This window comes from Lissotriton helveticus, chromosome 1_1 (genome assembly GCF_964261635.1).
Source record: "Lissotriton helveticus chromosome 1_1, aLisHel1.1, whole genome shotgun sequence".
Lineage (NCBI taxonomy): Eukaryota > Metazoa > Chordata > Amphibia > Caudata > Salamandridae > Lissotriton > Lissotriton helveticus.
In genome coordinates this window covers 1,698,576,127-1,698,597,759 of record NC_136057.1, presented here as the reverse complement: position 1 = coordinate 1,698,597,759, position 21,633 = coordinate 1,698,576,127, and the positions used below count along the sequence as shown (strand labels likewise).

Genomic DNA, 21,633 nt, shown 5'->3' with positions numbered 1-21,633 from the left:
CCCTGAATCAGGGACCAGAAATAACACCAAGTTATCGAGTGAGTTCTTAAAATCCCTCAGACCTCTGTCATGCCCGTCACATAGCGACAACTCTGTACTTCTTACAAGTGATTCTGTATGCGTGGATTGAGGGTAAATATTTACACCGGAGCTCTCTCTGAATAACATGTCTGCTGATTCATTCATGCTTGGGAGCATCAGTACCTGCCTTATCAATGCCAGATCACTGAGGAAGCACTATGTAGATGTTGCAGACGTGGTCTTGGACAATCTTTTAGATCTATTGTTCATTACTGAGACCTGGCTTGATGCCTTTCAAACCCCATCGTGGCCTTGGCCACACCTGTTGGCTTTAAAGTTCATCAGGTGGATCGCCCAGTAGGCAGAGGTGGTGGTTTGGCTCTTCTGTACAGGGAATGCTGGACCCTTCATAGTGAAACATTCACTCTCTGGGGTGACTGTGAGGTCCTGGATTTTAGCCTACAACTTTCTGTTCATTTCACTCTTGGGGGGGTGGTCCCTGATATATCGGCAGCCTGGACCAGCCAGTGTCTTTCTGGAAACTTGCGGGGACGCGCTGGCAGAGCGAGCATTGCGTTTTTCGAACTATGTGCTCCTTGGGGATGTCAATCTCCACCTTGACCACACGGAGTCGACCGACTCCGCTGCTTTTCTTGACTCCCTTCACTTGGTCCAGCTCTCCCAATGGGTCAGGTATCCTACCTATCAAGGAGGGCACACTTTGGACACCATCTACTCAAATTTCCCCATTTTAGTTGTGAAGCCGTTGCCGGTCTCCTGGTCGGACCACTTTCCCACATTTTTCCCATGGGATATTAAGCGTCCTTCATGACTGGCCAGCTGCTATCGCCCCCTGACCTCTAGGAAAATGGACCCTGGGCAGCTTAGTAGCAAACAGTCTGACCCTGTGACTCATGGGAACAGTTCAGCCCGAACTGCCAAGCCATGTCTTCCCTTGGCTGGAAACAAGCATCCTGGGACCGGTTTCTGGCTAATAAGCCATCATCAGCCAGGCTAGCTTGAATCCAGTGGCAAAAAGAGCAAAGGATCCACGTCTGGGCATACCCTGCCAACTTAGGGTGAACAAAGCAAAACTGGACTGTTCCCATGAGGCACATGGTCAGACTGATTTGCATATGGCCATGGCTGAAAGAATGATGATGGATTAAACCCAGATCAGTTGGGGGTGAGTGCTTGCAATGTTCAACACTCCGTCCATCATCCCCTTTGGTTTTGATGAGTTTATGAATCAAAGCCTTCTGAGCAGCGTCAAGACACCAAGGGTTTGTCCAAAGAGACCTCCAACCAGCTACCTCTGCCCCGGCAGCCGAGAAGACCCACAGGGTATCAGAAGTCACATTGGACAGAAACTGAGCCAAGACCTCCATCTGTGCCAAGATGGGAGTGGGATCCCCCTGATCCTGAAGACAGTCAAACATCTTCTCGAAATCCTTGATAAGGACCTGTGAGGCATAGGCTGAGTAAGTGCTAACCGAACCACAAAATGAGAAGCAGCATAAGAACGCTTCAGAGCGGACTCCACCTTCTGCTCAGTCGGGTCAGCAAGGGAAGCCTCCTCCGAAGACAAAGCAGAAAAAGAAGCCGTGGAGGACGACATAGAATTGACTTTAGGAACTTGAGGAAACTTGTAGTTTCATACCTGTCTGTGTAGTTTTGCAGCTTGAATAATTTTCTGGATCCACTATGCTGTGCATTATTCCGCCATCTAGTGGTTGGGTCCGGAATTATAGTATTTCTTCTTTTTTTTCCCCGTGGCCGGTGGGCCACGAAATACCACTATTTGTTGTTCTTCTGTGACGTCGACGTGCTTCCTGCGGAAGCTCCCACCTTTGGTCGCCATCTTCGGATTCTTTTTTTTTGTGGTCTTGTTTCATTTATTTTTTCCTCTTGTCTCATCTTTCTGGCGGAGGAGGATGGGTTCGCTAATGAATCCAGAAAATTCTTCAAGCTGAAAAACTACACCGACAGGTAAGAAACTATACGTTTTGCATCGTGAATCTTTTCTGGATTCACTATGCTGTGCGTAGACTTTGTAGCGTTTTGCTAGTTTTGTGGTGGTTGGGTGGAAGATGAGCGTTGGTTAGTGAAAATATGTTGTAAGACCTTTTGTCCTACTTGTGCTTCTTTATTCATTTGAATATCCACGCAGTAGTGCTTTGTGAACGTGTGTACTGAAGACCATGTTGCTGCTTGGCAAATGTCTTGAATAGGCGTATTTGCTAGAAAAGCTACTGTTGCTCCTTTCTTCTTTGTTGAGTGAGCGTGCGGTGCTCCTTGTTATGTCTGACTTGCCTGTTTGTGGCAGAACTGTATGGCTTGTGCAATCCATCTTGCAATAGCATTCTTTGTGACTGGTCGTCCAAGAAAACTATTGTCAAATGATACAAAGAATTGTTTTGTTTTCCTGTATTCCTTGGTTCTTTCTATATAGTACATGACTGCCCTTCTGGCGTCCAGGGTGTGTAATCCCCTTTCTGTTTGTGTCTGTGGTTTTTTGAAAAAACTTGGTATTTGTATTGCTTGGTTTACGAGGAACTTTGATACCACCTTTGGCATAAATTGTGGATCAGTTCTCATGACGATTCTGTGATTATGTATTTGGAAGTAGGGCTCTTGCAGTGTTAGAGCCTGTAATTCACTTACTCTACGTAGTGATCTAATTGCAACTAAAAACGCCGTCTTTAGTGTGAGCATTTGTAGTATTGCTTTGTGGACTGGTTCAAATGGTGCCTTCATCATTTGAGCTAGCACTACATTGAGATTTCATGTCGGTGGTGGCATCTTTCTTGGAGGTGCTATTATTTTTGCTCCTTCTAGGAATCTTTTGACCACATGGGATGTGAAAAAACTCTTTCCTGTTTCTCCCCTTGTGTAGGCTACGATTGCTGCTAAGTGTACCCTTATAGATGGGTAGCTCAGTTTATTCTGTAGTAAATATGTTAAGTATTTTAGTACTGTTGATTCTCTTGTGATCCTTCTTGAAGGTTTTTCTGTAAGGCACCATTGACAGAATCGATTCCATTTGGCTGTGTAACACTTCCTTGTTGTAGGTCTTCTCGCTTCTCTGAGTACTGCCATTGTGCTCTCTGGTAGTTTGAGGTGTGCAAATTCTAAGTCCTCAGGAGCCATGCTGCCAGGCTTAGGCTCTTCGGTTCTGGGTGTAGCACCTTTCCGTTCTGCATTGTTAAGAGGTCCTTTCTGTTGGGGAATATGTGCATTGCCCCTTGAGTCATCTCCATTATCTGTGAGAACCAGGTTTGTCTGGCACACTGAGGTGCTATGAGTATTAATGTCATGTGGCAGATCTTGCACTTGTTGAGTACCCTGTGTAGCAGTGGTATTGGGGGAAAAGCGTAAGCAAATGTCTATATTTAGCGCATTCCCTAGGGACTGTTTGCGCAGTTGCCTGGATGTGAAGTGTTGGCATTTTGCATTTTGGGGTGTTGCAAAAAGGTTGATTTGTGGAGTTCCTCATTTTCTGAATATTTTTATGATTTCTGATTGATTCATTTCCTATTCGTGGGATGCTGATGCTCGCCTGCTCAGCCTGTCTGCTTTTATATTGTCCTTCCCTGGAAGATGTATTGCTAGTAAGTCTATGTTCCTTGGAATTGCCCATCTCCATAGTTCTTGGGCTAAGGTTGATAGTGTTATCGATTGTGTTCTTCCTTGTTTGTTGATGTAAAACATGGTAGTTATATTGTCCATTTGGATTAACACCCTCTTTCCGTAAAGCTGTTTCTGAAAGGCTTTTAAGGCTAGGAACACCATCTTTAACTCCAGAAAGTTGATGTGTTTTATCGCATCCTGTTGTGTCCACAATCCCCTTACTTTGAGGTTGTTCATGTGCGCTCCCCACCCTAGCTAAGAAGCATCTGTTATAATGGTTACTGTTGGAGTTGGTTGAGTGAGAAGTCTCCCCTGTGCTATGTTCTTTCTGCTTCACCGTGCAATCTCTTGATGAACTGTTTGCGTGACAACCACTAGATTCTCCCAACTCCCTGTTGCCTGTGACCATTGCTGTTGAATCCATTCTTGGAATGGTCTCATGTGTAGCCGAATGTTTGGAACTAGATGAATGCATGACGCTATCATCCCTAGCAGTTTGCCCACTGTCCTCAATGTAAGAGCTTGCCCCATGTAGTATAGATGTGTCTCCTTCAGTATTGCCAATGTTCTCTTCGTGCTTGGAAATACCTTTCCTAGTATTGTGTTGATTTCTGCCCCTACGAATATCTATACTTGTTCTGGTTCTATTGATGATTTTCCCAGTGTATTGAGAAACCGAGTTGGAACAATGTCTCTATGGCCTTCTGTATGTGTTTTTTGCAAATATTGTATGAGCTTGCTCCTACTAACCAGTCATCTAGGTATGGATAAACATGAATCTCTTGCCTTCTTAGATGGGAAGCTACTGCTGCTGCTAGGCAGTTTGTGAAGACTCTTGGTGCTGATTTCAGTCCAAATGCTAGCACCGTGAATTGGTAATGTGTTTTATTGATCACAAATTTCAGAAGGCCTTTGTGTCTGCTATTCATGGGGATGTGCTGAGTAATCATCCTTTAATTCTACAGTTGCCATGTAGTCCCCTTCCTTTATCTGAGGTATTACTTCTTGTAAGGTTGTCATTTTGAATTTTTGAGTCTTTATGAATTTGTTTAGGAACCTTAAGTCTAGTATAGGTCGTAAGGTTCCGTCCACCTTTGGTATGAGGAAGTAAGTGGAATACACGCCTTTTTTGTTCCTTTCCTTGTAAGGTACCTTCTCTACGGCATTTTTGTTCAGAAGCTCTTGTGATTCTTCGAGCAAATGAGATAGTTCTTCTGCCGAATGAACCTTGTTGTTTGGTCTTTTGCTTGGAGGTTGTTTTGCAAGTTCTATGCAGTATCCGTATTCTATTATGTTTAAAGACCATTTGTCGCATGTTATTTTCTTGCACTTCTGGAAGAAGTTTCTTTTCCTGCCTCCCACTGGTGTTATATGTTGGAGGAATTGTTTGTTCGTTGGGACATGTTCTTTTGTTATGTTAGTTTGATGTTGCACTCTCTGAGATTTTGTTTGAGTGTACATAGGCCTTGCAGTGAATTCACTTGGAGGTGGGTTGCTGTCCCCCTCTTTGCGTTTGGCCTCTTCCTCGAGGGCGCACTTGAAAGGATTGTCTTCCGTGTTGGTATTGCCAACCTTGTTGTTGTTGGCCCTGTTGCTTGCCCTGGCTTCCTCCTTGGTAACCTTGCTGAAAAGTTTTGTGTGAGGCTACCGGGTGGTGGTTACCTCTGCCTGCTTGTCTCCATGATGGGGCTCCCCTAAGCATGCCTCTGAATTGTAGTGCCCCCATGGACTTTGCAGTCTCATTCTCTTTCTTTAATTGATTACATTTCTCACCCACAACTGTTCCGAATAGTTGTTCACCATTGAACGGAGTGTTTAATATGTTATTTTGTACTTCTGGTTTGAAACCTGAAATTCTTAGCCAGGCGTGCCTTCTTTCAGTCATCATCTGACTGCTAGATGTTTCTGCTGCATCTAGGGCTAATTTGAAACATGTGTTCGCTATGTTCTTCCCTTCTTCTTCCAAGTGGCTTGCCCTTCTTTGGAATTGCTCTGGCAGATGTTTTAGTAGTTCACCTACTTCCTCCCAGTGTTGATATGCATGTCTATTAATTATCCATTTGAATTTGCGATGCCCCACTGAATTGCCACACTTCGCTCCACCTGTCTTCTCATGAGATACATTCTCTTACTCTCTTTGTCTGGTGGTGGCCCCACATTAGTGGGTACATTAGCTCTCTTCCTAGCCGTGGAGGTCATTATAGAATCAGCTTGCACCGAACACCTGATATCCATAGGACCCTTAGAGGAATTTTTGTATCTTTGCTCACCCCTTGGTGTTACAGCCTTGCATGTAGCAGGTTCTTTAAAGGCGTCCTTACCCTGGTCAAGCACACTTGGTAGCATAGGAAGGATTTGACTCCTTGTTTGTGTAGGCAGCAAGGTCTTTGCGAGAAAACAGGATTGTGGTTGTTCCTCCTCTAACTGCACTCCATAAGTGTAAGCAGCCTTCTTTATCACCTGATTGTACATCCAAATGTCATCTGGTGGTGAGGGCCTCGAAGGGTATGAGTCTACCCCTTCTTCTGGGGATTCGGCGTTGAGAACTTACCACTGCAGGTATTGCGGCTCCGAGGTTGCCGAACCGTGATAGGTTTGGTCTTCTTCCTCTCCTTCGGCCTCAAAGTAGTACACTTCTTCCTCCTCTTCCTAGACCGGTTCTGGTGTTGTCATTAGCTCTAGTTCTTCAATGCATTTTTCAGCTTTGGTCGAAATGTTTCCCATGTTGCAAGATACTTGCCATTTTGGCTTCGAGCCTTTTCTTTTCCACCCCCGATGCTTGTGTTTCGGAGATTTTCTGCCTTTCTTTTGGAGGTTGTCGAAGTCGAAGCTTGTTTAACCCTTTCTTTTTTCGACGTCGAAGAGTCCTTTTCGTGAGTGCTCTTCGACGACTTTGTCTAGGGTTTTCGCCGTCTGGGAGTCCTTGTCAAAGGAACCGATGGATGGTCTGTCTTTGGACGCACTTGCGGTCGTCCAATGTTTCGACGCCAAGGCTCCTTTCGAGGACTTGGAGCCACTCTTTCATGGGTCGGCTGACTATTTGGGGGTCGATGCTTCTCTTACCTCCTTCGGTGTTTTCTTTTCGACCTCGACGACTGGGACGTGCGTGTCCTCTTCACCTTCAGGTCCTTCGGCGATGTTGTCCTCTTCTTCGCTGTAGAGGCCCAAGTCTCGAAGCGACTGAGGTGGTCCTTGACCCTGCGTCTTGTAATTTACTCTTCTTTGCGTCTCTCTCTTAAAGTCTTCGGGGTGAAGGCCGAGCATGCGTTGCAATCTTTGCTTCAGTGATCCAGTGGCAGGCAAAGGTTACAGACCGGATGCTGATCCTTCTGTGCGTACTTGTGGTGACAATTGTTGCAGAACTTGAATGGTGTCTTGTCCATTACCGCCAACAGAGAGCCCCCTTTGTTATTTATCGTCGATTCTTCACTCCAAATATTTGAAGCTTCTTCCATATCGATCCAGACCCAACGGCGGAAAAAAAGAATCTGAAGATTGCAATCGAAGGCAGGAGCTTCCAGAGGAAGCATATCGATGTCACAGAAGGACACTAAATGGTGTTATGGCGACGCCCACCGGCCACGAAAAAAGAAGAAATACTACAATTCCAGACCCAACCACTAGATGGCGGAATAATGCACAGCATAGTGAATCCAGAAAAGATTCACGCTGCAAAACTGGAAACCAAACTGTGCCAGGCGATACCCTTTTCCCAAAAACCGAGGAATTCCCTGTTTGTCGACCGCACACTAAAGGGCATATTATCAAGGACCAGTGTTAAAATTATCGCCGTATTATCGGCAGGAAACTACTGATAAAACGGCGATAATAGGGTTGATAATACGCCCTTGTTAATTCTCATAGAAGCCCATGTTAACATCAGAACATGGGCTTCTATTGGAATTGACAAGGGCGTATTATCAAGCCCATTATTGCCTTTTTATCAAACGGCGATAATTTTAACATCGGTCCTTGATAATATGCCCCTAAATTGTCTCCAAGTGCTAATAACAGATGCTGTGTTCATTTTACAGCTCTCAGATGAATAAGTTAACAAGCAGGGATTTGTTCCTGTGGCCGTAGACACACAGCTCTCTGAAGTGAATGCATTAGTTCACTAAGCTGTCATGCCAGATGCGACCAAGTGTGCTGGATTCCACGTCATCCATGGTTGGTGTACGTTTGTGAAATGGAATGCTGAGATGGCTACCAGTCACTACAGGAACCAAAGATGCTAGGTGCATAAAATAATAAAATAAAAAGGGAATCCTTGCCACTACATTCGTTTGCCAGAGGACAGGAAGTATGAGAAAGGGTTAGAACGATATCTCATCCTGCTTACAGTGACCCATTGAGCTACTAGTCACAGTATGCCATGGCCTGAGGAAATTAAATTAATTTAAGATGATAAATTAGACTGTTTTGCAGGGACTGCATATTACAATCTAAAGAGCTTGGATAAAGATTGCAGGTTGACATTTCTCAATACGTATTTTTTCTCAGACGTCTAGAGATCGCTGAAAACTTTAGGCACATTTAGAGACACTTTTTACATGATGTGGAGCCTTCCAAACAGGATTTAGGAGTTTTGAAAAATGGTGCCCCCTGTTACCTAGCCATCTATGTATCCATCACTCCCACCCTCCCACAGTCCACCCTGTGAGTATTAAAGGCTTAAGCTTACCCTCTTGGTTTCTCAAGATGTGGGCAATAGTGATTCCTCCAATTTCCGAATCACTAAACCTGAGAAGGAAGGTGCCATCTGGCTGCGAGCAGAGGAGTTTGTGGACATACTGTTTGCTGATGAACCCGATAATGAGCCTGTGGGATAATTCAGAATTTGTTAACTTTATAGTGTAACAGAAAACATCATTCAGCACTTTCGGATCAACTGCTTCAGTTCTACAATCCCGTATCTATTTATGAAGTGGCAGTCAACTATCAGGATAACTCTTGTTTACAAAGCTGGCCCACTTCAACAATGAGATGTAGGTAAATCTTATTTACCAATTCATAAATACATAATTTTACCGATTCGGTATTTATGAATCAGTAAATAGGATGTAGGTAAAAATTCGGTAATTTTTACCGGATCGGTAGGATTCGGTATTTACCGATTCGGTATTTACCGAATCGGTATTTGCCATTGATTCCTATGGGCCTTGAAGCCCATAGGAATCAATAGCAAATACCGATTCGGTAATTACCGAATCGGTAAAAATACCGAATTGCCAAGGGGGACAGGGTGTCACTTTGACACCCTGTTACACCCCTGTTTCTGGCTTGTGTACCATGTGGCACACATGAATGCCCTAAGGGCATGTTGTGTGTCACATGGCATAGGTGGGCATGCACAGATGTGCATGTACACAGGAATTCGTTATTTACCACCCAATGGTATTAGGTGGTAAATAACGAATTCTAAAGGCCCTGTAGCACTGTTTAAAGTGCTACCTACATAAGAAATTACAGATTCTGTAATTTTACCGATCGGTAATTTTACCGAATCTGTAAAATTACCGATTCGGTAAAATTACCGATTCTGTATGATTTTGCAACCCCTACATGCCAATGTCCAAATACCGGTCGGAAACGCCCGAAAATCGGTATTTTCGGCCGTTTCCGACCGGTATTTGGACACCTACATCTGGCCCCTGCTGTCTTCATTTTGTCATCTACTTCTGCTCTCAGTCAGGGTGTCCTTCAGTTATTTAGCATTTTTTTTTATTTCTTCAAGATGTGCATGCCTACAGACTGAAAAATATACACCTTTGATTCCTCACAGTCAATATGTATTGCTCCCCTCTCACAGGCCCGACTACTTGGTTTAGGGAGCTTGTTTAGCATCACCACTGAATCCTAAAGGTTCATTGCCAATGAACACTCCTAAGGGCATTACCTTGACATATGTGCCACCAACCACATTATGCACCCCGAGCTAGAATTAGTGGACTGATCGTTTCTTCTGGAACACTCCGAAATGTGGATAGGACTTGGTTACCAGAAGATTCAGGATTTTTTTTTAACTCATTGCGGTCTTCTTTTTAAAAGAGTTCACAATAGCAAAGGGCCACACAAAGGGACCGTTTTTACGAACTACAAAGTAATGAATTTATCATAAAAATAGAAAAGAGTGATTCAATATGTATGTAAGACATTTAGGGCAAATCTAAATTATTTTATGGAAAAGACAAGTACCTTTTAACTTATGTAAAGAGAACATTTTAATAGTGACGAAAAGAAAACATTTTATTTTATGCACTGCACTTTACGGTTATGAAAAAAACAAATAAAGGATTTTATTTGACTGACTGTTTAAAAGAATGAAACTAAACTGTGCAATTGGTAAGCAGTGCCAGCTAACAATCAGTGTATGTAACAAGACTGAAATGGGCCAAGGAGGATCAATGTTAAAAGCTGTGGGGGTCAAATTCTGTTTTGGTGGTAAAGCATTACTGCATAACATAATTCAGAGTTTCAGAAAGGAGGACTTTGCTATGACTTTGTGCCATTTTTTTAAGAGTGAAATGATTGGCCAGCTGACCCCGCAGAAGCCACTGCTTGTTTCAATGGAGAGTGTTTACTGTCTGCTCTGGCTGTAGTAAAAACGTTAGTCCCGGTGAAAATTGTTCATTAGCCACCAGCTAGTGTCCAGCATTATGATTATTTAAGGGGGCAAAATAAAGGAGATTTTGCAATTCCCACAAATACTGAACCATGCAAAATCAATAAACATCTGTTATTCGGCGCCAAGATACCTTTCTGGGTGAACCTGCGCTTTACAAATACACGTTAGGTCATGATAAAGTCCTACACATCTCAACATAGTTAAAACGCGCAGATACACCTGAAGGCTAAGATATAAGAAGTTCTTAACTTACTTGTCTGACCAGTAGCTTTTCAGGCATTTTTTGCTGAGCTCTACCACACCATCAAACCACTGCCAAAAGGTGAAGCTGCGCCCGGGGAGCAGTTCCTGTCAGTGAACAAATGAAAGCGAGATGAGTGACAGTGAAGAACCGGAGGAGGCAATCAGGGAAGCAGACTGATCAGAACACTGTCACTTGGAGATAGCCTGACCTACATCAAGCTCGAACAAGAGTGCTACACTAATCGTCTTCTGTAAAGAAACAGTGCCGCCATATTACAGTCATTCATTTATAGTTTGAGGATCCAACCGGTTCCACCATTACACTTCATACGTGTGCTGCAGCAACCACAGGTATTTCAGATGAAGCACCCAAAACAGACCTGCCAAACCAGCACACTCTACCCTTAAACCACAGCAGGACTGTGTGATTCCAGAGTAAGGGCCCCACAGGCAGCTTTTCCACTGCATCATCAGTCTGTCCCGGAATATCCGCAAAACGTCAACATTCCAAAATGGCAGAAGTTCCACCTATATATTCTTCCACAACACCGGAGTGCACAACCTGTAACTCTTGCAGTGATGATACAAGTCTATTCTCATTCTACAATAGAACTCTTAACCTGCAATTTTACCACCCCTGTCAGAACTAAGTGTTGCTGAAAGCAGTCAAAATGTCCAAGTGAAACGCCATGGGAGCATGGAAATTTACCAATGGAATTGGACGCCGTAATCCAGATTCCCCACAAATTTTTTATTTTCTCATTAGAATCTTAGGATCTCAATTGTAATCCTCGGTAAGTCTGCACCCAAAGCTGCTAGAAAGTCCTAGAGGATGGAGGTGGTGGTAGGAAATAAATACCAGGAGAAATCGTAATCAAGTTCAATGAGTTGATATCTGTCACTTCTTACGGGAGAACATTATCACTATTAAATTCTAAACGTTCTGAGCCAAAAGGGGGTTGTGAAGAGAAAAGAGCAAAGTGCATTCATTTCAACACTTTAAGAGTCTACCTCAATCGTTTAATCTACAGTGCTCAGTTTTCCCAGGCCTTCAACCATCTATAAACTTCTTCTGGCACAAATTATGAATAGTTATCATCCAACTCTAGGTTGATCTCAGAGGCACAGGAAAGAGGCAGTGGGCAGTGACTTACGTTGGGCTGGCATACACTCTTCATGCATTGAGGACGGCCCCAGTGATTTACTTACACTTTGTGAGCCCATCATTTTGAGGTTAGCTGTACTTTTTACAATATAAATATTAGTGGGTTGGTCTAGATATAATTTTTTAATTATGAAAAGTAAACGTTTTTCTTTGCGGAACTGGTGGACATTTTGTCAAGAAGACCGCTTTGTACATTCTCCTCCTTTGCAATGAATCAGGTACACTTGTAAACAAACTGACCATTTTACACCACTTGTAACACATCGCCCAACTTAAAATATATTACAGCTCTCAAAAAACATATAATTCTCTTTGTTTGTAAGTTGGATCAATGGACTGCAAGAATGACAACTGGAGGGCATGAATGCCTTATTGGCATGGCATATAGAAACAGTAGCTTTCCTGAGTCTAGAGAGGAGCTTGACCTGCGCGAGACTACTATCTGCTACTTAATTCAACTTCCTGTCCTATGTCACCTTAACGTTGACTCAGAGACATACACTCACCTTATTGAACTGGGACCAAGAGACGTTGCGATGCTGGAAATCCTCTGCATTCAAACTGTTGTCGTTGAAGACTTTCTGGGCCAAAAAGATGAAATGTTCAGGCAGGAGACTCTGGCTGGTGCCCACCTCCGAAACAAATCTCAGGTTCAAAGTCTCGCACATCTTAGGCCACGCCACACTTTCTGAGACTTTAAAAGGGTGTCGTTCCTAAAGGCAACCACAGACAAGAAGGGTTTAGGAGTGAGGTGGGGAAGAGAAATAAGAAATAATAATAATAATAATGATTCCTATTTGTAAAGCACAACCATATCACCCTTAAGGGTTTTAAGGCGCTGGGGGCCATCGGGGAGATTAAGTGAGCTATTGCCCAGAGTCAGATGATGCTGAGCTAAACTGGCACCGGGGAGCCAACGAGCCATGGCCGCTGCACCACACCTAAGGGGGAAGACTTAGTGTCCTGGGATTGGTGCCTAGTTGGGGGGGGGGGCACAATCATTGGTACTGATATGAATTTTCTGATGTATGTTTTTTTCTGATATATCAATGTATTGGAATTAGGATTTTATTGGTATAATGTTTTATGGCTTATATGAATAAGCTGAAACAATAAATAAATAATTCAATATCCGTAGTGGAGTTTTGAGTCCAGCTGCGACTGGGCCCTCCGGTGTGAACAGTGGCTGGTTTGGGTGCAAGTACACCCTAGGTGGCCTTTTATAGATGGCCTCAGTAGTCAGTACCGGATGTTGTGGTCTGGATTTTCCAGTGGCAGGGCACCAAGGATTTTAGGAACCAAAAATGGGCACCAGAAGGCTCAGTGTGGAGTCTGCGTTTGGCTTGGAAGATTTTTCCTAGAACAAATTCCTCCAAGTTTTACCTGGATGAATTAAGATGGGAAAGTGGGCCACGGTTTCAAGTGTTGCAGGTGAGAAAGAGGGATACATGCAGTTTTGAAGGTATTCTTTATTCCGATCTGTGAACCTCGGAACGGGTAAGTAAAACAGTATGGGGCATAAATATAAGGGTATTTCCCTGAGCAGTGTTTCCTTCCAATATTTCTGCAGGAGATAGAATGAGTGCACAAGTCATATTAGCAAATGTACTGATATACTTCTGTAAAACACCAAAGTGTGGCTGGTTTTAATAACCGCAAAGCACCAGAGGAAAAAAAAGCAGAAATGGACCATCCTCTTTTCCTAGGTGTGTAATGTGTGACCTATTGTTCAACTTGAACAGAAACTGACATGAGGCGCCCATGTCCACTTCGGGTATGGCTGCTGGACCTGCTGATCCATGTTTTTAAAAATTATTTTTATTGTAGTGATTATACAATCAAGTATATTACAGTCATTATAACATAGCAGCCATGCATTTGCGCAAGTCATTTAGCAACACAGGTCGCCTTGTTCAACATTAAGCTTAGTTTGTCTCCACTGTCTCGTTAGCGGGTTCATCCATAGGATTCCTCCCCGTGACTCCTGGGACAATGGGTGCTGATCCATGGTTGATTGAGGCGACATAAAGATGCTGTGAGATATTGTCAGAAGACCCCACTTCCAGCCTGTGGCACTGTGCACCTTTTCGTTTCACACCAATGGTTACTTACCACCTCTGCAAACGCATTATCCCACAGTATTGTAGCTTTCGCATTGTTATCCTGGTTTCCGTGCACAATCACCACCAGGGGCAGCGACAGGGCCTGCAAGAAAGAGTACGCTGGTAACTTTAGGGGCTAACAACAACTAAAAAGCATTTACAATGCAATAGGTCTCGAATTGACATTGTTGTGAGCTATTGGCATTGAAAATGTTATTGTTTTTTCCCTTTCTGAAGCATTATTCAAATGGTGTAATTAAAAATGGCAATAGCCCACTTTGTTGTAATGGCGAAATCTATTGCATTGCATTTGTACTATAGTACATTCTCTCTCGAAACTCCATATTCTTTTACAACACACCAGCAAATATACCAATATACCTATAGCTGGGGTATTAGTTACACCTGGAGGCAGAATTGTCATGTCTTATTAGGTGTAGCCTTAAAAAATTAGGAATTACTGGTGTAATCAGTAATTCTGTACCTAATTCCAGGAGCTATTTCTCATTTTACTGGGACAATTAAGCTTTCATCAGCGTAAATATCTGGTTAACTGCATAGGATCCGCGGTGATCCCATAGAGCTTGATATTTCAATGGGGCAGGTAACTAATGAAGTAAGAGGGCACTGGTAATAAATAGTCTCTCTGTTGGAATTGGGGGTTGCCCAAGTCTCAAAGGGGGTAGCATGGCATCAAGCGGGCAGGCCAAACTTCGAGGACATGTGAAGCACTCACGCAGTACCCTCAGTCAACACACCAGGCACACCACAAAAGAGGCAGGACACCAGTTTGAGTTGGAAAAAGATACGTCGTTTAGTAGGGTTTCCAACCTGCAAGGCAAAAGAATGCAAAACAGTAGTGTCACACAGGACGCCAAATGGCGCCAGAGCCAAGTGAATAAAGGGGGGAATTATTTACATAGGAAGTAGTCCATGCTGAAATAAAGAACAATTGTGATTAAATAACAGTAGACCTGGGGCCAATCTGGCGGGGCCAACTCAGGCTCTCATCCTTAGGGGGTTGGCTGAAATTGTAAGTTGCAACATTAGCGTAAGTACACCTCATGCGTGACCATACCAACCCAACCCCTGTTAGGGAAAGAAAACATTAGGGCCTCACGGCATAACATGGGCAGGAACACCTGCAATAAATCAGCCTATCTGGCCCATCAATCTGGTACATAACAAGGGCCTGGAATAACATCAGGCCAACCCGTTGACCAACCTAGGCGGAATCTACATCACCCAGCATGATATCAGGTAGGGGCCCTCCTCCTAAATCAGGAACACCTGTCAGGACTCAACTAGGCTCCCTTTACCATCACTAAGGGGTATCAACATCAGGGTGTACACAGCAGCTAACCCTCCTTACTTCGGGACTCCCTTAGACATTTCCTTCCTCAGGGTACCTTAATAACTGGGGACCTCAGGGCAACCCGTTCAGCAGGGACCTATATTTGCACTAAGGGAGAATAAAACTCTCTACCCCAAAATATGCGATAAGGACAACCGGCTTGCTCCTGAGTTGTCTAAAAGGACAGTTAGGTACAGGCGATGTATGGCAGTTCAATACTTCTCGTGCCCAAGTTGCAGGTGCCCTCTGCCAGACGGGCCGCCTGATAAAGTAACATAGTCCCCGGGGCGGGCACCGGCAATGTACCCCGTTGCCCTCTTTATCCCCCACACAGTTAAATGTAGGCCCCACTCACCGGGCTCAATAGGTTCTGCGGGGCGTCCTTTGGGGTCTCCTCTGCAGGGGGAGACCAGGCACCGACAATGTGCCTCGAGGCCCCCCTTTCCGCGGCGTCACCCGGTGCCGAGGGGTTCCAAAACGGCCTCTGGACGGCCACTCTCGCCTCACCCGGGCCTCCTTCTCTCAGAGGGGCCTGGGGCTTCAACACGGTGTCTGGGCACCCGTGGGGGAAGCCTGCCTGGCTTTCCTCCCACGTTACAAGGCTCCTGCAGCCGGCTTCGTTGGAGGGGGCGGGGCTGGCACCGACAATGTGCCCCGGACCCTCACTTAGGACCGCAGACCGGCGGGGTGGCCTCCCGCTTCGGTCGCTCCAATTCGGGGCTCCCCATTGACCACGGGGGCCCCGCACCAACACTTCACCTGGGTCCCCTTCCCTCACGGGGACCCAGGGCTTGGCGACGCTCTTCTCGCTCTGGCGGGCCGGCACCGACAGCGTGCCCCGGCCCCGCCTTCTCCACCGGCCCCTCGCGTGGGGCACAGACCGGCGGGGTGGCCTCCCGCTCCGGTCGCTTCTCTCGGGGCTCCCTCCTCGGCACGGGGGCCCCGCAACGGAGCTTCACCCGGGTCCCCCTCCTACCTCACGGGGACCCGGGGCTTCGATTCCCCTTCTCCCGGCCTTCCCGGCGATAGCCAATCCCTGCGCGGCCTTCAGGGGTCACGGCCGCGCAGGCCAATCAGTGCGTGGCGGGGGCGGGCCGATGACGCGGTCAGGCCCCCGTCACGTGACGAGGTAGACGGCGGCTTCAGGGCCTAGCGCGGCCCTCACTCCACTTCGGCGGCCCTCTCCTGGCACCGGGGGCCGCCGTAACGAGGCCCACAGCAGTGGGGGGGGGGGGTCCCACACACGCCGGGCCGCGGCGGTGATTCCCAGCGGCGATAAGGGGTAGGCTCCCTTGTAATTAATTAATTATTTAGCGGACAGCGCGCGGAAACGAGGGTAGGCTCCTCAGCGCTATTCCTCCTCACAGTTTCCTCAGCACCTGCACAGCGCGATTCTCCTCAGCAGATGGCGCTATTTACAGCGCACTGCTCCTCACACAGCTGGCAAAGGGGGCCACAGCTTCCTTGGGGGCACCAACCTCCCCAAAACAGCGCTTCCACAGCACAGCGTCCAGCAGGTACACCTCACAGGGGCTCAATCCTCCCCAGGCGGCTCCACCCGGCCCAGCACTTCCAAGGGGGGCCACAGCTCCTCCAGAGGGGGTAGACAGTCCCACTGCAGTTCCTCAGGGGCAACTCCTCACCTCCTGGGGGGAATCCAATTAGCTCCTTCCCTTCCCAGTACTCTTTCAGCGCGGCGCTGGCATGGTTCAAGATCCCAACTGTGACAGGGACCTAGTCAGGGGCCCTCCCTTGTCAGGGGCCCATGGGGACAGCAGAGGGGGGGGGGTTCTAGGGGTGCAGGGCCCAGCTCACAGGCCCATGTGGCGGTAGCACCTCACAGCAGGTCCCCTCTCTTTCTTGTCCCTGCGCTGACTGACTCTCTGGTGACACTTCTCCCTATTTATACCCTCCTCCCAGGCAGTGCCAGGACCTTCTAGAATGTTGGCACATCTAGCCTAAACTGGTTCTAGGGGAGGGCGTGAGCACCCTGGGTGCCAGGCTTTCCCTCCAAAAGCTAGGGGTAGCTGGGTAATATTATCTAGACCGCTGACCTATGTCAGTCCAGTGGCAAAACCCATGGCCATGGCATCCATTTTAAAAGCAATACATTTCAGTCAGGTGCAGTTTTAAAATGGGGGTGCAGTTTTAAAATGGGGGATTTCACAAGTGCTCACATTATGTCAGGTAATTACATTTTCACAAGGTGTCTCACACCACTCATGGCCTATACAGGTTTAATCCCATGGGGGAGACAATCTAGATAAGGGGGTCAAAAGCGAAAATTTTTGGGGGAAAAGGCCAAGTCCAACACGACTCCCCCCCAGCCAAAAGCCAGGGTAGACATATCAATGCCTTGATGGGCTTCCCTGCTTGGGGCGGAAAAAGGTGGACGCAGGCCTGCAACTACAGGAGCACCTGCAGTCTCTCCTCCACTCTGGAACCCGATGGTTCTCTTTCGCAACCCTCCCTTCACCAACAAAACCACCCCACTGGTGTTCCCTAGTGGGATGTTTCTCCTTCCTAGAGTGGGAGGCTCTAGCCTCAGGCTTGTAATTCTCTTGGACCACTCTTCTCTCTCCAAATTGCCACTGGTCCACCCATCTGGGGTCTACACCCTCAGACTGACCAGTCCTTAGGGGCGAGGCTCTCCTCCCCCTACTTCTCCTCCTAGGGTTCCTCCATCTCCTACGCTGGGGGACACCCTCACACAACTCTCTCCCCAACCTGGAGCCGAAACCCACAGGCTGAACCGGTGACAGGGGCGAGTCCTCCCTCTCCCTGCACCCCCTCCCAGAGTTCCGCACCCTCCCAACTGGAGTAGTACCCCTGGGAGTCACTTCCGGGGGGACTCTGGTTACAGAGGTCCCTCCCACCAGGGCAGGCAAACCCTGTCCCTGGCCACCCAACCCAGGATCTGCGCCCTGTGGCTGAGCCGGTGACAGAGAAGAGACCTTCCTCTCTCTGCACCCCCTCCCAGAGTTCCGCACCCTCCCACTGGGAGTAGTACCCCTGGGAGTCAAATTGGTAGGGACCTGAATTACAGGTACCCCACCCTCCAGGTCAGGCAACCCCTTAACCTGGAACCCCAGTCCTGGATCTAAACCCTGTGACTGGTCAGACCCCCGAACCACTAGAGCTCCAATTATTGATGCTCCGGGTCCTCCTGACATGAGGGGATCCCTTCCTCTGGATGACGCATCGGGACAGCCTAGTCTCCCAACCGGAGGTTCTCTTAAAGAACACTCCAGGCCCGGTGACCACAGCTGGGGCATCTCGGGACACCTCCCCGTCTCGCTCCCTTCAGGATCACTCCCCTCAGCCTTCCCAGACGCTCTGGCACTTACCCAGAGGTCTGCCTCCCGTGCAAGTTCCCTGGGGTCTGAGAACCCGCACCGCAACAGATGGTGACGCAGTCTTGGGACACAACTCCTCAGCATGTGCTCCCGGATAACGGCATGGCACAGCCCTTCCCAATCCTCCACTGCTCTCCTCACCACCCAATCCTCCAGTACAGTCCAACACTCCTCCTCGAACTCTCCCCAGGACTGATGGAACAGCTTTCCCCTGCCCCTAAATACTAACCCGTCTTCCTCTTCCGGGGAATCAGGCACAGTCTCTTGGGCTTCGGGAGTGGGACTCCTTGCACTGGACCTACACTCGCTGCCACCACTGGATCCCACCCTCTTCGGTGAATCCAGACTCCTAAAACCACTCTCAGGGGACAACCTACCCACCTGAGCTGATCTCTCTCTGGCGAAGGCCCTCTCCGCCTCCGCCATCCTCTCCAGCGCTAGGACTTTTTCAGTCTCTAGTCGCTGCTCTTCTACCCTCAGCTGCGCTAAGCCCTCGGCATGCCTGAGCTTTGCCAGCGCCAGCTGATACTCCCTTACTTCTCTCCTATCTACCCACTCTTCTGGGGACAGGGAAAGGGATGGGGCAGTGCCCCCGGGACTGGACCCAGTGCGAGACTCCCTATCTTCGGTGTCCTCCACAGCTACTGGCGTCTCTGCCCTGCTAGACTCTTCCTCCTCCTCATCGGAGCAACTACCTCCCAGGGTTCTGGATGGGGAGCCCTCTCTCTGGTCTCTAACCCACTGACCCTTCAAAACTTCGGGGGGGTAGTCAGACAAGTCCCCATTAATCTCTAAGGGCTCTCCCCTCTTGAGGGCCTCATAGAGAAACAAATTCCTCCTAATGTTCCCTACTGGGGGTATCCCTCTCTCCAGGAGGAAGTCTATCACCTCCTGTTCGGTGTATTCCATCAGTTCCACTTCCTGGTAAATCAACCCCATCGTGGCGAGGTACACCCGGGACACACCCTCCCAATGGAACAAGGGGACACAATTGTCAAACACTTTCAGGAGGAAGCAATTTAGCACACAACAATAATCCCCACAACAAGGCTCGGATTACATCCAAAGCTCTACTTGCAGTGTAACCCGTGGCCGCTGTGGTACTGCGCAACACAAGTCCTATCCCACCGCTCTGCCACCAAATGTTGGAATTGGGGGTTGCCCAAGTCTCAAAGGGGGTAGCATGGCATCAAGCGGGCAGGCCAAACTTCGAGGACATGTGAAGCACTCACGCAGTACCCTCAGTCAACACACCAGGCACACCACAAAAGAGGCAGGACACCAGTTTGAGTTGGAAAAAGATACGTCGTTTAGTAGGGTTTCCAACCTGCAAGGCAAAAGAATGCAAAACAGTAGTGTCACACAGGACGCCAAATGGCGCCAGAGCCAAGTGAATAAAGGGGGGAATTATTTACATAGGAAGTAGTCCATGCTGAAATAAAGAACAATTGTGATTAAATAACAGTAGACCTGGGGCCAATCTGGCGGGGCCAACTCAGGCTCTCATCCTTAGGGGGTTGGCTGAAATTGTAAGTTGCAACATTAGCGTAAGTACACCTCATGCGTGACCATACCAACCCAACCCCTGTTAGGGAAAGAAAACATTAGGGCATCACGGCATAACATGGGCAGGAACACCTGCAATAAATCAGCCTATCTGGCCCATCAATCTGGTACATAACAAGGGCCTGGAATAACATCAGGCCAACCCGTTGACCAACCTAGGCGGAATCTACATCACCCAGCATGATATCAGGTAGGGGCCCTCCTCCTAGATCAGGAACACCTGTCAGGACTCAACTAGGCTCCCTTTACCATCACTATGGGGTATCAACATCAGGGTGTACACAGCAGTTAACCCTCCTTACTTCGGGACTCCCTTAGACATTTCCTTCCTCAGGGTACCTTAATAACTGGGGACCTCAGGGCAACCCGTTCAGCAGGGACCTATATTTGCACTAAGGGAGAATAAAACTCTCTACCCCAAAATATGCGATAAGGACAACCGGCTTGCTCCTGAGTTGTCTAAAAGGACAGTTAGGTACAGGCGATGTATGGCAGTTCAATACTTCTCGTGCCCAAGTTGCAGGTGCCCTCTGCCAGACGGGCCGCCTGATAAAGTAACATAGTCCCCGGGGCGGGCACCGGCAATGTACCCCGTTGCCCTCTTTATCCCCCACACAGTTAAATGTAGGCCCCACTCACCGGGCTCAATAGGTTCTGCGGGGCGTCCTTTGGGGTCTCCTCTGCAGGGGGAGACCAGGCACCGACAATGTGCCTCGAGGCCCCCCTTTCCGCGGCGTCACCCGGGGCCCAGGGGTTCCAAAACGGCCTCTGGACGGCCACTCTCGCCTCACCCGGGCCTCCTTCTCTCAGAGGGGCCTGGGGCTTCAACACGGTGTCTGGGCACCCGTGGGGGAAGCCTGCCTGGCTTTCCTCCCACGTTACAAGGCTCCTGCAGCCGGCTTCGTTGGAGGGGGCGGGGCTGGCACCGACAATGTGCCCCGGCCCCTCACTTAGGACCGCAGACCGGCGGGGTGGCCTCCCGCTCCGGTCGCTCCAATTCGGGGCTCCCCATTGACCACGGGGGCCCCGCACCAACACTTCACCTGGGTCCCCTTCCCTCACGGGGACCCAGGGCTTGGCGACGCTCTTCTCGCTCTGGCGGGCCGGCACCGACAGCGTGCCCTGGCCCCGCCTTCTCCACCGGCCCCTCGCGTGGGGCACAGACCGGCGGGGTGGCCTCCCGCTCCGGTCGCTTCTCTCGGGGCTCCCTCCTCGGCACGGGGGCCCCGCAACGGAGCTTCACCCGGGTCCCCCTCCTACCTCACAGGGACCCGGGGCTTCGATTCCCCTTCTCCCGGCCTTCCCGGCCGATAGCCAATCCCTGCGCGGCCTTCAGGGGTCACGGCCGCGCAGGCCAATCAGTGCGTGGCGGGGGCGGGCCGATGACGCTGTCAGGCCCCCGTCACGTGACGAGGTAGACGGCGGCTTCAGGGCCTAGCGCGGCCCTCACTCCACTTCGGCGGCCCTCTCCTGGCACCGGGGCCCGCCGTAACGAGGCCCACAGCAGTGGGGGGGGGCGTCCCACACACGCCGGGCCGCGGCGGTGATTCCCAGCGGCGATAAGGGGT

The 21,633-nt window shown here is 48.5% G+C and overlaps 1 protein-coding gene across 5 annotated transcripts in view; it reads right to left on the bottom strand.

Annotated features, from left to right (window-relative positions):
• Positions 1-21,633, bottom strand: part of STAT6 (signal transducer and activator of transcription 6) — a 732,055-nt gene that overhangs the window by 148,986 nt on the left and 561,436 nt on the right. For all 5 annotated transcript variants that reach the window (XM_078688994.1, XM_078688995.1, XM_078688998.1 and 2 more), the window contains exons 11-14: positions 13,800-13,892; positions 12,194-12,400; positions 10,533-10,627; positions 8,336-8,472 (exon numbers count right to left, since the gene is read on the bottom strand). In XM_078688994.1, coding sequence (XP_078545120.1) covers positions 8,336-8,472; positions 10,533-10,627; positions 12,194-12,400; positions 13,800-13,892 — 532 coding nt within the window. The remainder of the gene's footprint in view (positions 1-8,335; positions 8,473-10,532; positions 10,628-12,193; positions 12,401-13,799; positions 13,893-21,633) is intronic.